Source organism: Panulirus ornatus, chromosome 11, assembly GCF_036320965.1.
Source record: "Panulirus ornatus isolate Po-2019 chromosome 11, ASM3632096v1, whole genome shotgun sequence".
Lineage (NCBI taxonomy): Eukaryota > Metazoa > Arthropoda > Malacostraca > Decapoda > Palinuridae > Panulirus > Panulirus ornatus.
Genome location: NC_092234.1, coordinates 39,883,617 through 39,899,023, shown reverse-complemented (window position 1 = coordinate 39,899,023; position 15,407 = coordinate 39,883,617). Strand labels below are relative to the sequence as shown.

The following is a 15,407-nucleotide window of genomic DNA, read 5'->3' as shown; positions in this document are numbered from 1 at the left end:
CATTCCTCCCCCACTCACCTCACATCATTCACTCACATCTTTTGCCATTCTACACTCAATCTCTCCTAGTATTTCCTCACACAAGACTCCTTTCCAAGCTCACTTACTCTCACAACTCTCTTCTCCCTGACATTTTCTCTTTTTTTTGAAAACCTCTGCAAATCTTCACCTCCACAAGATAGTGATCAGACATCCCTCCAGCTGCCTCTTTCAGCACATTAACATCCAAAAGTCTCTTTTACAAGCCTATCAATTAACACGTAATTCAATAATGCCCTTTGACCATCTCTCCTACTCACATACGTATACTTATGTATATCTCTCATTTCAAACCAGGTATCCCCAATCATCAGTCTTTTTTCAGCACACAAATCCATAAGTTCTTCACTATTTTCATTCACAACACTGAATACCTCATGTACACCTATCACACCCTTAACTGCCACATGACTCATCTTTGCATTTATCTATCTCTCTCCATCCACTTTCAGTTCTACCCACATCAATCTAGAATTTAGTTTCTTACACTATCATGCACTCCCACAACTCCTGTTTCAGGAGTAGTGCTACTCCTTCCTTAGCCCTTGTCCTCTCTCCAACCCCTGACTTTACTCCTGAGACTTTTCCAAACCATTCTTCCACTTTACCCTTAAGCTTCATTTCATGCAGAGCCAGAACATTCAGGTTTCTTTCCTCAAGCATACCACCTATCTCTCCTTTCTACTCATCTTGTTACATCCACGCACATTCAGACACCCTATACTGAGCCTCACCATGCACATTTCATATTGCACTTGTTTTTGGTAGCATGGAATAGACTCCCTTTATTTCGGTCTTAGTCTGCCTCAAGCTATCGTGTGGTCAGGTTGTATACGTCACTCTCAGTCTGCCTCAAGCTATCGTGAGGTCAGGTTGTATACAGAGTGTTTCTGTTGTTTCAGAATTGACTTTATTAAATAATTTTGCAATCTTTACAAGTCAAAATGGCATCAAGCGATTGTAAGAGGTGCAATGAGAGCAGGTAGTCCATCCTCACCTATTCATAAAGAAGTATCCTTTCACAGGAGAGGGGTGGCATCTGCTCTATCTCAGTCTGACTCCTACCTCCAACTGCCAGGCAAGCATTCCCACACTGCAGGTGTGCCCACAGCCCAACTATCATACCACACACTAAACCTTACACCCCCTCATGAGATTCTGGTAACTATATGGGACATTTTGTTACAACAAAAACAAAACTAAAAGAAGAAAATAACAAAAGAATGAAATTAAAATTCGAAAAGGCATAAGGCAAATATGCAACAAAATCACTGATCAGCAACAATATGCTTCCTCTACATGCAAGCAAAACATAAATGACATAAATTAGTGTGGTCACTCTTCACCAGAGCCACCACAAACATAATCTTGTGTGGTGCGGTGTCTCACACAATGTCACCACTGCCTGTGGCAGGGTGTCACCACAACTGGGGGAGAAGCCACTGCTGGTGGGTGCTCCCTCTGACTCATGGTTGTCGTGGAGATCTTCAAAACGAAGGGGGAACAGGTGATGTTGGTTTCACAAAAACAGGCGGCCACCATCCAGCTTGACTGAATATTGTCTATGTGGCTTCATCTACACTACCATGTCCAACCTGTTCCACACCTTCAAAGTGACATCCTGCTTGCAGACAGGGATGCCCATGGACAGCTAAGGCAGCATAGAGACATCACCTGCTGGGCCACCCTCCATGCCAGTTAGTTCTCCATCGCTGGTTTATCAGATAATGTTGCTGGGGCACTGGGACACTATCTCGCAGCTATCTTACTGCTGCTAGCTGTGCAGGCCACTTATCCCCTCTTAGGTGGATGTTGAGATACTGGAGCATAATCTGAGTTGCTTTGCTGTTGTGCAAGCTACCTCCAACACCCATGTCGCCCCTCAACACCTGTTTGGCTGCCTTACCACTGCTATGGCACATCCATTGGACTGGGGGAAGTTGGCTGAGAAGATGCAGGCCATGAATCCCCATTTTTATGTAGAAAGCTTCCATCACCTCGCTGTCTAGACTGTTCCCAAGTTCGAGGAGATTTCCTTGAGTGCACCCCATATCCTGAAGAAGGTGAGCAACCTTGCGATAATTGGGATTTTCACGCATAGATTTGTTTCCTACTCACTGCTCCATGCAAGAGATGCAATGAAAGCAGGTAGTCCTTCCCACTTTACCATAAAGAAGTATCCTTTCACAGGAGAGGGGCGGCATCACCTATATATCAGTCTGACTCCTGCTTCCAACTGCCTGGCGAGTGTTCTCATACTGCCGGATGCCCACCGCCCAACTGTTATACCACACACTAAACCCTACAGTGATAGAGGAGTTAAAAGAAAGCATGTGAACTTAACTGTGGCACAGAAATAAGTTACATTCAATTTAACAGACTTTCAGCATTAATGGACACCCCTTCCCACCTATCAGTCCGTAAAGTTAAGGATTTACTGTCCCACAATACTCCAATTCGCTTTATCCCATACATGCATGCCTTTCAAACTACTGAATGTTCAGCTCAAATAACTTATAGCCTTTTTCATTTCAACCTTCCATCTCCTAGATTTCCCCTTCATACATGCTTCCTATAATTCTGATATGTACATCCCCTAAGTCAGGCTCTCTTTGCTCATCCTCTCCATATGTCAAATCTGTCTCAGCACACCTTGGTCAGCTACGTCTATCATACTTTGCTATCTATCTACCCATATCTCTGACTCCTGTTCCCTCTGAGGATTCTCATCAAGGGGGTGGCAACAGCAAAAGAGTCTCCACTTATCCCTGTCCTTACATGCCACCCTTGCATATACATTCAATGCATTCTTCCACTATTTCACTCCCTCCAGTATTCCTCCACCCTATTTGCCCATGTCACAGGTGGTCTTCCACTCACACCAAATCCTATAACTGTACTATCATAGACTCTCCTTATAAACTCCCAGTCTTGCATTCTTTCCACATGCCCAAACCACCTCAGAGTATTATGTTTCACCCATTCTACCACTCTATAACTCATTCCCTTTGCATTCCCTGCCATACCACATCTCTTACACACTCTTTCATTTCTTTCTTTCTACAATCTTTCTGATTATACTTGTCTGTCATTTCCAAAGTGAGTTAGCTCCAGGGAACAACGGCACTACAAAGTAATCCCTGGTTCCTGAAGTGTAGAAACTTCAGTGGGGCTCATAAGGTAGAAAGTTCGGTGACCATTTTCTAGGTCTTTCACAAAGCCTTATTTTCAGTAATATACATTTTCTGTTTACTATTTCAGCATCTAACTGGTCAACAGTGTTCTGTGTGCAGTGGAAAGTTTGGTGTTTAGTTTTACAATAATCTTGCGATGCCTATGATACATAGGTTTTACATGGGCAAATGTACCCTTAAAGAAAGGCTGACTGCAGCTACTAATAAAATAAAAGCTGTAACACACAGGTTTGATGTTCTTCTGGACACTGTTGAATCAAGCTTGCTGAGAGAATCAAGGAGTGAGCCATCAACATCAGGCAGCAGCACTGTAGGTGTTGAGACACCCAAGAGTAATCTTTCTTCTCTCAACTAGGAAAGCTGACCCTTCTGGATAGTGTAACAAGGTGCGTAACCCCATACACATCTACCTTTAAAGCCAATAATAAAAAAAATTGGTTTCAGGCTTTGGGTGATGTTAAGGTCAACGAACATGAAGTAAGGCTCGTCTACGACTCTATGATTCGAGAGGAGCTGTAAGAATTCTGCACCAGAAACCCTTCACACTGTAAATGTTCTAGTTTTCCAAGTGCTTGGGTACATGCTGCTGCCAATACTATAAACAAAGTTGGCAGCACCACTAATGATAATACTGTCATAGTGAAGGAGAGATCAAAGGAGCTATTGGAGAAATATCGCTGGTTTATTTGACATTTTTCAAGATAAAACTAGTAATGTTATGATTACAGGATTTCTTTGCAGGAATGGCACCAGAAACACCTCTGAAAAATAGATTTGTGAACCTCTATTTTCAGGGTGGAGAAGCAGAGTTCATAAACTTGTAGCAGCACTTCTAAATGCAGTCAATGAAGGATGAACTACACCTGAATGAAGTGAATTGCACATTCTGGTGGGCTCTTAAAGAGTCTACATATGTGTTTTGGTCAAAAAATACAGCCTATGTGGAACAGACCCATCCCCCTCTGTAAGAACTTTTCCAAATAGGTCTAACAGCATTACCAAAAAAATTGATTGCCATTTCTGAAACTTGGTTAGATATCAGCAATATAATACAGTAGAGATTCTAGAAATTTTGAGAAAATCTTGAAAATTTTCTGGATTTCTCAAGTTTCTAGATTCTGATGACAACACTTTTTCTGTAAAGTCAAATGATCTGTGAAAAAAAAAAAAAGGAAGGAAGGAAGCAGCAAGATGGAAAGACATATATTGCTTCTTTGTGATTAGACAGGAATAGATGAAAACCACAGCAAGATGGAGAGGCATGTATTGCTTCTTTGTGATTAGACAGGAATAGATGAAAACGCAAAGATAATCTGGGATAAACACATTTCATCATGCTAGATTTGATATCAATAATCTCATAAAAGGAACTTACTATTTGGATGCCAAATATCCGTGATGAACTTCATTTTGGGCGGCCGCAGGGGATATTCTCGTGGAAATATTAGATGTGCCTTAAAAAAACCTCCTTCACTATGGGGTGAAACAAAAAACTGTTATTAGTGAAGACTGCATTTTACAATTGAGAAAAATACATATAATGCACTGGGAGAATATCTAATCTTACATTATAAGAACAGCCCCTTTTAGTGTCAATCTCCATTTTTTCCAGTGAATTTTTACATGCATCTCTAAAAACACTTTCTAAGTAGCTATAAGACTGACTTATCATTTCATGGGATAATCAAAGCAAACACAGCCTAAATATGACTAAACCATCCAAGAAGTCTTTCCTTCTAACTAACTGTTCTGACTTTAAAAATCTATGGGCAGAGATGCAATTTCTTTTTTAAGAATATAATAGCAAACTTCATGGCAGAGAAGCAATTTCTTTTTTAGAAAATAATAGCAACTTTTGAAAACAGATTTATGCTACTGACTAATTGCTTAATCAAAACATGTTTTATAATTCTTTAGTTTACTGAGAATTTTTGGAAAAATATCAATTCCACCTGAAAGGACCTGGGATATTCCAGTTTGTCATGAATGAATAAAGTGTAACTTTGCCAAACTGTATACACTACCAGTGAATAAAAACTTAAGTTACCCTTCTGAACAGATGAAGCAATTCTTAACCATGCCTGCTCACCTTGGTCATAGATAGGCTGATAACCAGAGATAACCAAAGACGCTATCCAATATCCAGAATAAAACCCATGTCCCTAAGACATGAAATATAGTGCTGTAGGTCACCCTAACAACAGCATTTCCTGAACCCTCCTAGCTCTATAGGATATCATCCATCATTCTTGCTATACTTTACATGAAATAATAATGATAATAATAACTCCTTCACTAATAAAAGTTATATCTTCAAAAATACACTCACTCTCCATTCTACTTTCATTACAAACACATAAGAAATTCAGAATCTGACTGATAACTTCCCTACAGCATATTTCCAAGTCTATTCCCTAGGCCCTCATCTTCCTTTCACAACATTTTACAACCATGAATCATATTAAATATAACTACCAATAAGCAACTTTTTTGTATGGCTAAGGCATATAAATACTTTTCTGTAACCGAAAAATCAAATCATTTCATACCCATCATATACTGTAGTAAAAAACAGTCATGAAATTTTCAAAGCAAGAAACCACAAACACAGAAATTACTAAAGTGAAAACTTCCTGATTAACCTTGATAGTTTCTAAAATTAGTATTGAATAAATCATAATTATGACAGGCTCAACAAATGGATAACTTCTAAAGATTCTGCAACTGTAAGATGGTATAATATCCTTTAAAGAGGAAAAGAAAAAAGATTTGAAGGGTTATCTAACTTATTGTTCTCATGCTATATACCAGAGGTGACTCATAAGGACCTGCGCCTAATTAACCATATCCTGAATCAACTACACTCCAAACAATGCATGTGTGTGGATGTAACCAAGATGAAAAGAATGGTGAGGTAGATGGTATGCTTGAAGAAAGAAACCTGGATGTTCTGGCTTTCAGTGAAATGAAGCTCATGGATAAAAGGGAAGAATGGTTTGGGAACTTCTTAGGAGTAAAGTTAGGGGTTGGCGAGAGGACAAGAGCTAAGAAAGGAGTAGCACTACTCCTGAAGTAGGAGTTGTGGGAGTGTGTGACAGAGTGTACGTTAATTCTAGACTGATGTGAGTAAAACCGAAAAAGGACCACAAGAGATGGGTCATTATAGTGCTCACGTACCTACTCATGAGATGAAAGACCATGAGACAAGTGTTAAGGGAGCAGATGAGTGAGGGTATCTGCAGTCTTGTGCACAAGACTGGGTATCAGTGATGGATGATTTGAATGTGAAGGTAAGTCAAGTGGCAACTGATGGCATAATTGGTATGCATGGGGTATTTAGTGTTGTGAATGGAAATGGTAAAGACCTTATGGATTTGTGTGCTGAAAAAAGACTGGTGATTGGGAATACCTGGTTTAAAAAATGAGATATACACAAGTATATGAATATGAGTAGGAGAGATGGTCAAAGGGCATTATCAGATTATGTATTAATTGATAGCCATGTAAAAGAGACACTCTGTGTCTGAGAGGGGAAGCTGGTGGGTTGTTTGATCACTATCTTGTGGAGGTGAAGGTGAAGATTTGTAGAGGTTTTCAAAAGAGAAGAATGTTGAGGAAAGGACAGTGGAGGGTAAGTGAGTTTGGAAAGGAGAATTGTCTGAAGAAATACCAGGAAAGATTGTGTGTAGAATGGCAAAATGTGAGAGCAAATGAAGAGAGGGGAGTGGGTGAGGAATGGGATGTATTTAGGGAAGTAGAGATGGCACATGCAAGAGATGCATGTGGCATGACTAAGGTGGGAGGTGGGCACACTGGAAGTGATAGAGGGTGGTGGGGTGAAGAAATAAAGTTGTTACTGAAAGAGAGAGGCGTTTGGAAGGTACGTAAAAGGAAGGAGCGCAAATGACTGGGAGAAGTATATAAGAGACAGTAGCAGGAGGTCAAGAGGAAGGTGCAATGGTTAAAAAAGAGGACAAATGAGAGTCAAGGTGAGAGGGTATCATTAAACTTTAGGGAGAATAAAAAGATGTTTTGGAAGGAGGCAAATAATGTGTAAAGACAAGAGAACAAATGGGGTCACTGGTAAAGAACAAGGGGGAAGTGATAACATGAAGTGATGGAGTGAGAAGGAGATGGAGGTAGTATTTTGAAGGATAGTTGAAACTGTTTGATAAGAGTGGCAGATGTAGTGTGTTATGGTCGGTCAGGGTGGTGTGCAAAGTGAAAGAGAGTCAGGGAGAGTAGTTGGAAGAAGAGAGAAGAGGTGGTGAAAGCCTTACAGAAGATGAAATCGGGCAAGTCTGCAGGACTGGATGGTATTGCAGTTGAGTTTATAGAGAAAGGGGGTGACTGTGTTGTTGATTGGTTGGTAAGGATATTCAATGTATGTACGGATCATGGTGAAGTGCCTGAGGATTGGCAGAACATGCATAGTGCCATTGTACAAAAGCAAAGGTGAGTGTTCAAACTACAGAGGTATAAGTTTGTTGAGTATTTCTGGGATATCATATGGGAGGATACTGATTGAGAGGGTGAAGGTACGTACAGAGCATCAGACTGGGAAAAAGCAGTGTGGTTTCAGGAAGTGGTAGAGGATGTATGGATCAGGCATTTACTTTGAAGAAAGTATGTGGGAAATACTTAGAAAAACAGAAGGATTTGTATGTAGCATTTATGGATCTGGAGAAGGCATATGATAAGGTTGATAAGAGATGCTTTGTGGAAGGTTTTAAGAGTATATGGTGTTGGAAGTAAGCTGCTAGAAGCAGAGAAAAGTTTTTACCAAGGACATAAGGCATGTGTATGAGTAGGAAGGGAGGAGAGTGATTGGTTCCCAGTGAAGGTCAGTTTGCAGCAGGGGTGTGTGATGTCCCCTTGGTTGTTTAATTTGTTTATGGATTGGGTGGTTAGGGAGGTGAATGCAAGAGTTTTGGAAAGTGGGGTGAGTAATCAGTCTGTTGGGGATGAGACGGCCTGAAAAGTGAGTTAGTTGTTCTTTGTTGATGACACAGCTCTGGTGGCTGATTTGTGGTAAAAACTGCAGCAGTTGGTGACTGAGTTTGGAAAAGCATGTGAAAGGAGAAAGTTGAGAGTAAATGTGAATATAGGTAAGGTTACCAGGTTCAGTAAGGTTAAGGGACAAGTTAATTGGGATGTAAGTTTGAATGGAGAAAAGTGGAGAAAGTGAAGTGTTTTAGATATCTGGGAGTGGACTTAGCAGCGAATGGAACCATGGAAGCAGAAGTGAGTCAAAGGGTGGGGGAGGGGGTGAAGGTTCTGGGAGCAATGAAGAATGTGTGGGAAGGAGAAAACGTCATCTCGGAGAGCAAAAATGGGTATATTTCAAGGAATAGTAGCTCTAACAATATTACATGGCTGTGAGGCATGGGCTATAGATAGGGCTGTAAGGAGGGTGGATGTGTTGGAAATGAAATGTTTGAAGACATGTGGTGAGGTGGTTTGACTAAGTAATGAAAGGGTAAGAGAGATGTGTGGAAATAAAGTGTGGTTGAGAGAGCAGAAGAGGGTGTGGTGAAATAGTTTGGACATACTGAAGAGAAAGAGATGGTGGTGGGAACAAGAAGTGGGAGACCAAATTGGAGATGGAAGGATGGAGTGAAAAAGATTGTGAGTGATCGGGGCCTAAACACACAGGAGGGTAAGAGGCATGCAAGGAATAGAGTAAACTGGAATGATGTGGTATACCAGAGTCGGCGTGCTGCCAATGGACTGAACCAGGACATGTGAAACGTCTGGAGTAAACCATGAAAAGGTCTGTGCAGCCTGGATGTGGATAGGGAGCTGTGGTTTCAGTGCATTACATATGACAGCTAGAGACTGAGTGTGAATGAATGTGGCCTTTTTGCTTCTTTTCCTGGCGCTGCCCTGCTGAAACTGGGGGTAGTGATGCTGTTTACTGTGGGGTGGGGTAGTGCCAGGAATACAGCGTTAATGAGATGGCATTATTAGGACCTCAGCTGTGCATGCCATCTCAGCTAAAAAAAAAAAGATAAACCAAAAATTATGTTTTGTAAATTGAAATAACTTTTGTTTCTGGTGTGGGGTCCCATGAACTTAAAGAGATTCTCTAAGTAAAACAGAATTAAGACCTTCCAGCCTTCAGTATTCCCAGAGAAAAGTGGTGGCCTCTCCTCTCCTTTGCTATGCACTCAATCATGATAGCAGTGGGTCACTTGTTTTGGACTCACTTCTGGTCAATCATAGACCACTACAGAGATGAAACTATCAACCTATTCACTCCTGACTTGACTACCCAACAGCTCAGAATTTACAAGTCAAGGTGTGGTCAAACTTAGCACTAAGATAGTATTTTTGAAAAACAAAGAGGGAGAGGAGTAAAAAAAATCTTGAAAAATTTTTACCAGGACACTGCCACAGAGAGAAAGCTGTCCAGTTTTTTAAGCTCTTCCTTTCTCTCCTATGCAGTCTGCTCTATGAGCATGAAAGCAAACTCACATGAAAAAGGAGGGCTTAGGGGAAAACTAAAAAGGTTAAACACAAGAGCAAATTATCAATGGTGATTCAGAGGAAAACTGGAGTCTCTTTTTCCTGAAGGAAGAATCCCCAGAGCCGCCCATGGTAGATCCAATAAATATAAACCAAGGTATTATCTGACAAATTGGTGGATGAGTGCCAAAGACCCCTTTTATCTTTCCTAGAAAAAAAAAATTCTGAGAAAGGCTAAGGTAAACTCACCTTCACATCAAGTGCTCTAGCATAAAGCCCAGGATGAGCCAATAAAATGAATTTCTTAATCTATGTAGAGATATTCCTCAATAGAAAAGTTTTCAAGGTTCCAAGGTGCACAAATAAATGGTCCCCTTGATAACATCTGGTGAAGTCCAAAAGGTTTCTAAGAGATTTGAATGAGCATTAGGCAAAATGTTCTACTGATGATGTTTTCTATGATCTGAAGACAATAAGGCTATTTCTATATTCAAAAAGTTTCATTCTCAGCCACATCTCTAAAGTCTGGGTTTATCTTAATCCATAAAAAAAATAGTACAATAAAAAAGATAACCATGCATGGACATTAAGTGCAATTCACTGCTAAGGATATAAAGAACTGAATTTCCATATTAAAGCATTAAAGAGACAAACTATTAGATTGCAAAAGGTCTAAAACTGTGGTTTCCAATCATTTTGAGAGTATGGCCCTAATACAGCTGAGTGAACTTGTGGCTTACCTCTTATTTTGCCAACCAAAAAATATATGTCAGTCAGCAGAGACTAAATCACTTTGGTCCAATGCTGTCACTCAACAGCACTAGAAAGGAACTGGACTTGGGACTCATGAGCCACATGAATGAAAAAAATGCTTTACAAATGCACCTTTGAGGGAAATTGTATCAATTTTTGTATATTGTGGGTGGAAATACACGTTTATAAAAAACAAACAACAATACTGAAATCTTTATTCAAACATCCTTAAAGTAAAACCTTGTAAAGTACTGAAAAATCACAGAAAAACATCAATTATCACTGTCATTCACAAACGATCAAATATGAACCTGTGACAACCTCTATGACCCACCGGTTAGGAACCAACTGTCTAGGACTTTTGAAAGCTCCCACTTAGTCTGTGGTGAAGAAACAACAGGTCTCCTCAGAAAAAAAGATCAGAGACATTTACCCCCAAAAACGTGTCAAATCAATGGGTTTTAATGGATATTCTAGTAAGAGGCAACAGTATTGCAAACCTTTTCCTTATCATAAAAAAAGCCCAGATAAGAACTCCAATACATAAAGTTTCAGTTGCATCCAAGATACCAGATCCTTCAAAATAAATGGAAGGAATTTCTAGACCAACTGTTACTGTCTTTAAGTGGAAGGGCAAATGTTATGTATACGGTCATCTCTTGTGCATTCTCTAAACCTCTATTTGTACAGGTGTTTGAGAAAATCTACACATGTATATACCACATTACAATCTGCACATGCATATACCAGATTCCAAGACTGAAGTCAGGGTTCTGCAAAAGTAAAAGCTGAGATGATCTAGAAAAACCTGGAGTATCAACCACAAAGCATAACAAAGCAGGAGGTATCTACCACCATTGTTGTCTGTCGCACTTTGGAGCCATCTGCATACTAAAACCTAAAAACCAATTAGCCCGAGAAGAACCACTTTTCAGGTGTATTGTGGAAGAAAACATTTCAATAATTTCTATCCAAGGTCAGAGTGTTTGTTGCATATGCCCAAGTAAAAAGCAGGAGATACAAGTATCAGTAGTAAAGCACTTGCTCTGATGGGAAAGATATTCACCTGGGAAGCCCCTCCTCGGGACAGAAACTATCTAAAAGCCTCTTTCCCAATAAGACATTTTTGTTGAAATTGAGTCTGACCTAAGTTGGCAACTGGCCAGACTTTGCATACTCCTTGGAAGTAAGAGGCTTGAAAATAAAAGCATTTAGAAATTGCCAGGGAGAATCTTTTGTACAAACTCTGGGAGAGGAAAGAATTTGCATAAACCTTTGCTCATCAAGCAGAGGACAGCCACAGAGTATACCTCACAAAGTCTGGGACTCCACAGAGTATACCTCACAAAGTCTGGGAGTCATAGAATTCTGAAAAATGAAAAACCATGAAACCAACAGCTCCTTTTGTAGATATGAAAGGACTTTCGTGCCTCCTTCAGAGGGTATGCACCTACATGACCCTACGAGAAATGGAAGCCCCAGCCTTGATTCAATGCAGCCATCCAAACCCTTAGAGAAGATACCAGATGTTTCCGATACATGGGTTTTGGGAGGTTCTATATGACAGACTGCCAACATGAGCAATGGAAGCCCCATCCTTGACTCAATGCACCTATCCAAACCACTAATGAAACTGCTGGATGTTTCCAATTCATGGGTTTTTGGAGGTTCTCAATGACATACCATTAAACAAAGAGAAGTTCCTGTGGAAGTGATCTTGCAATATCTCTAATTTCGGAAGAAAAGAAATTTTCAACCCAGGAGGTTAACATTTTTGTCTGGTAAATTTATAATGTTGCTGCAAAGGGTGGCAAAACTGAACTTCCCCACAGGCGACTATACTTGGCAATGAAGCACCATAGTCTTGGGCTGTAAAGCAGTTGTAGCACTGTGCAGTCCTAAGCTTTGTCCCTAAGGAGACAGAAAGCCAGTCTGATACCTCCAATCTACTAGTCATGTGAAATTTTGGGTGAGAATTATAATTAGCAGGAATTTTCTAGGTAGATGATGAAACTCACTTTCTGAAATATGTTTAGGACTCTGAGCCCTCATCTTGCACATTCCTCCTTTGAAGTTTAAAGTACTAAGATGCTGAGGTAAGCCAAAACTACTGCTCCAGATGACATTACATCAGGTCCAGGATCACATTCACACTGAAAACAGTACCCTGAAAAACAACAGTCCTACTGCTGGTCTTTCCCAATCATCTCTACAATGTATTCCTGTATCAGCCAGGATGGAAAGAAAGGGGAAGAACCTCTATAAAAATTAATCCTTCCAAGATTAGGAATAAAAAAATGCCAAACTCATGGCTTCTTCCTACACTTTCCTTTGAGAAGAATGGTTTAATAAGAACTGTTTTCTTTAAACTGATGATTCCAGATGATCTATTTCTAAAAACCTTCAGAATGGCCTTACGTGGTTACGCCCAACATGTTTACCTTACTGCAGAACTAAACTGTAGTGGTCTGAAAATAAACAGTACGAAATGTGTGACTGCGACAGAAAAATAGGAAGAAACTGCATTTTTGTACAGATATATGTAACTGGTTTCTGCTTCCCTATTTCACAATGCTGAAGAGTTATAGCAGAAAGAGCATCAAAATAAGGTGAAGAAAAGCAATCTGAAGTATGTCGAGTGGAACTGTAAGTGTAAGAATGAATAGGGTCAGAGGCTGAAGAGAGATCATTCACAGACAGAAGAAACAGAAAATGCATAAAGACATTCTCTTAAGGGACACCAACAACGATAAAGAGGATGTCATTCCAATGATGACTACTATGATGGAATGAATGCACAGAAAACTATGCATAAAAGAACAGATTGAAGCAGGAAAGCCAAAGAAAGGAAGTAAACAAAAACTTAATCCACATTCTGACAATTGCTTTAGAGATGTTGAGTTGAAGTGAGGATGGTGTGAGAATAGTTACAAGGGTTTGAATAACCTGCTTTCTAATGGATGAAATGATCAAAAGGCATTCTTCCATGAAGAAGTGCTAGCTCAGAGGCACATTCATTTAGAATGCGAAGCATGGGCTATAGATAGGGCTGCGCGGAGGAAGGTGGTTGTGTTGGAAATGAGATGTTTGAGGACAACATGTGATGTGAGGAGGTGTGATCAAGTAAGTAATGAAAGGGTAAGAGAGATGTATGGCAATAAAAACAGTGTGGTTGAGAAAACAGAAGACAGCACGTTGAAATGGTTTGGACACATGGAGAGAATGAGTGAGGAAAGATTGACAAAAAGGATATATGCGTCAGAGATGGAGGGAAGGAGAAGCGGGAGACCAAATTGGAGGTGGAGGGAAGGAGTGAAAAAGATTTTGAGGGATCGGGGCCTGAACATACAGGAGGGTGAAAGAATTGCAAGGAATAGAGTGAACTGGACGATGTGGTATACCAGGGTTGATGCGCTGTCAATAGATTGAATGAGGGCATGTGAAGTGTCTGGGGTAAACCATGGAAAGGTCGGTGGTGGCTGGATGTGGAAAGGGAGCTGTGGTGTTGGTGAATTACACATGACAGCTAGAGACTGAGAGTGAGCAAATGTGGCCATTTCTGTCTGTTCCTGGCACTGTCTCGCTGAGAGAGAGAGAGTGTGTGTGTGCACTCTATTTCGTGTGTTGCAGGGTGGCAGTGGGAATGGATGAAGGCAGCAAATATGGATATGTACATGAGTATATATATATGTCTGTGTGTGTATATATATGTATATGTGCATGTGTGGGCGTTTATGTATATACATCTGTGTGTGGGTGGGTTGGGCTATTCCCCATCTGTTTCTTTGCACTACCTTACTAACGTGGGATATAGTGGTTAAGTATAAAAAAGTAAAAATATAATAATATATATATATATATATATATATATATTTTTTTTTTTTTTTTTTATACTTTGTCGCTGTCTCCCGCGTTTGCGAGGTAGCGCAAGGAAACAGACGAAAGAAATGGCCCAACCCCCCCCCCATACACATGTATATACATACGTCCACACACGCAAATATACATACCTAAACAGCTTTCCATGGTTTACCCCAGACGCTTCACATGCCTTGATTCAATCCACTGACAGCACGTCAACCCCGGTATACCACATCGCTCCAATTCACTCTATTCCTTGCCCTCCTTTCACCCTCCTGCATGTTCAGGCCCCGATCACACAAAATCTTTTTCACTCCATCTTTCCACCTCCAATTTGGTCTCCCTCTTCTCCTCGTTCCCTCCACCTCCGACACATATATCCTCTTGGTCAATCTTTCCTCACTCATTCTCTCCATGTGCCCAAACCACTTCAAAACACCCTCTTCTGCTCTCTCAACCACGCTCTTTTTATTTCCACACATCTCTCTTACCCTTACGTTACTCACTCGATCAAACCACCTCACACCACACATTGTCCTCAAACATCTCATTTCCAGCACATCCATCCTCCTGCGCACAACTCTATCCATAGCCCACGCCTCGCAACCATACAACATTGTTGGAACCACTATTCCTTCAAACATACCCATTTTTGCTTTCCGAGATAATGTTCTCGACTTCCACACATTCTTCAAGGCCCCCAGAATTTTCGCCCCCTCCCCCACCCTATGATCCACTTCCGCTTCCATGGTTCCATCCGCTGCCAGATCCACTCCCAGATATCTAAAACACTTCACTTCCTCCAGTTTTTCTCCATTCAAACTCACCTCCCAATTGACTTGACCCTCAACCCTACTGTACCTAATAACCTTGCTCTTATTCACATTTACTCTTAACTTTCTTCTTCCACACACTTTACCAAACTCAGTCACCAGCTTCTGCAGTTTCTCACATGAATCAGCCACCAGCGCTGTATCATCAGCGAACAACAACTGACTCACTTCCCAAGCTCTCTCATCCCAAACAGACTTCATACTTGCCCCTCTTTCCAAAACTCTTGCATTCACCTCCCTAACAACCCCATCCATAAAC

The 15,407-nt window shown here is 40.6% G+C and overlaps 1 protein-coding gene across 4 annotated transcripts in view; it reads right to left on the bottom strand.

Moving 5' to 3' along the window:
* LOC139751414 (ubiquitin-conjugating enzyme E2 G1) overlaps positions 1-15,407 on the bottom strand; it is a 127,249-nt gene that overhangs the window by 58,756 nt on the left and 53,086 nt on the right. For 3 of the 4 annotated variants that reach the window (XM_071666803.1, XM_071666802.1, XM_071666804.1), the window contains exon 3: positions 4,609-4,706. In XM_071666803.1, the coding sequence (XP_071522904.1) occupies positions 4,609-4,706 (98 nt within the window). Of the gene's footprint in view, positions 1-4,608; positions 4,727-15,407 lie in introns of all 4 variants that reach the window. The other variant, XM_071666805.1, reaches the window with a different exon arrangement.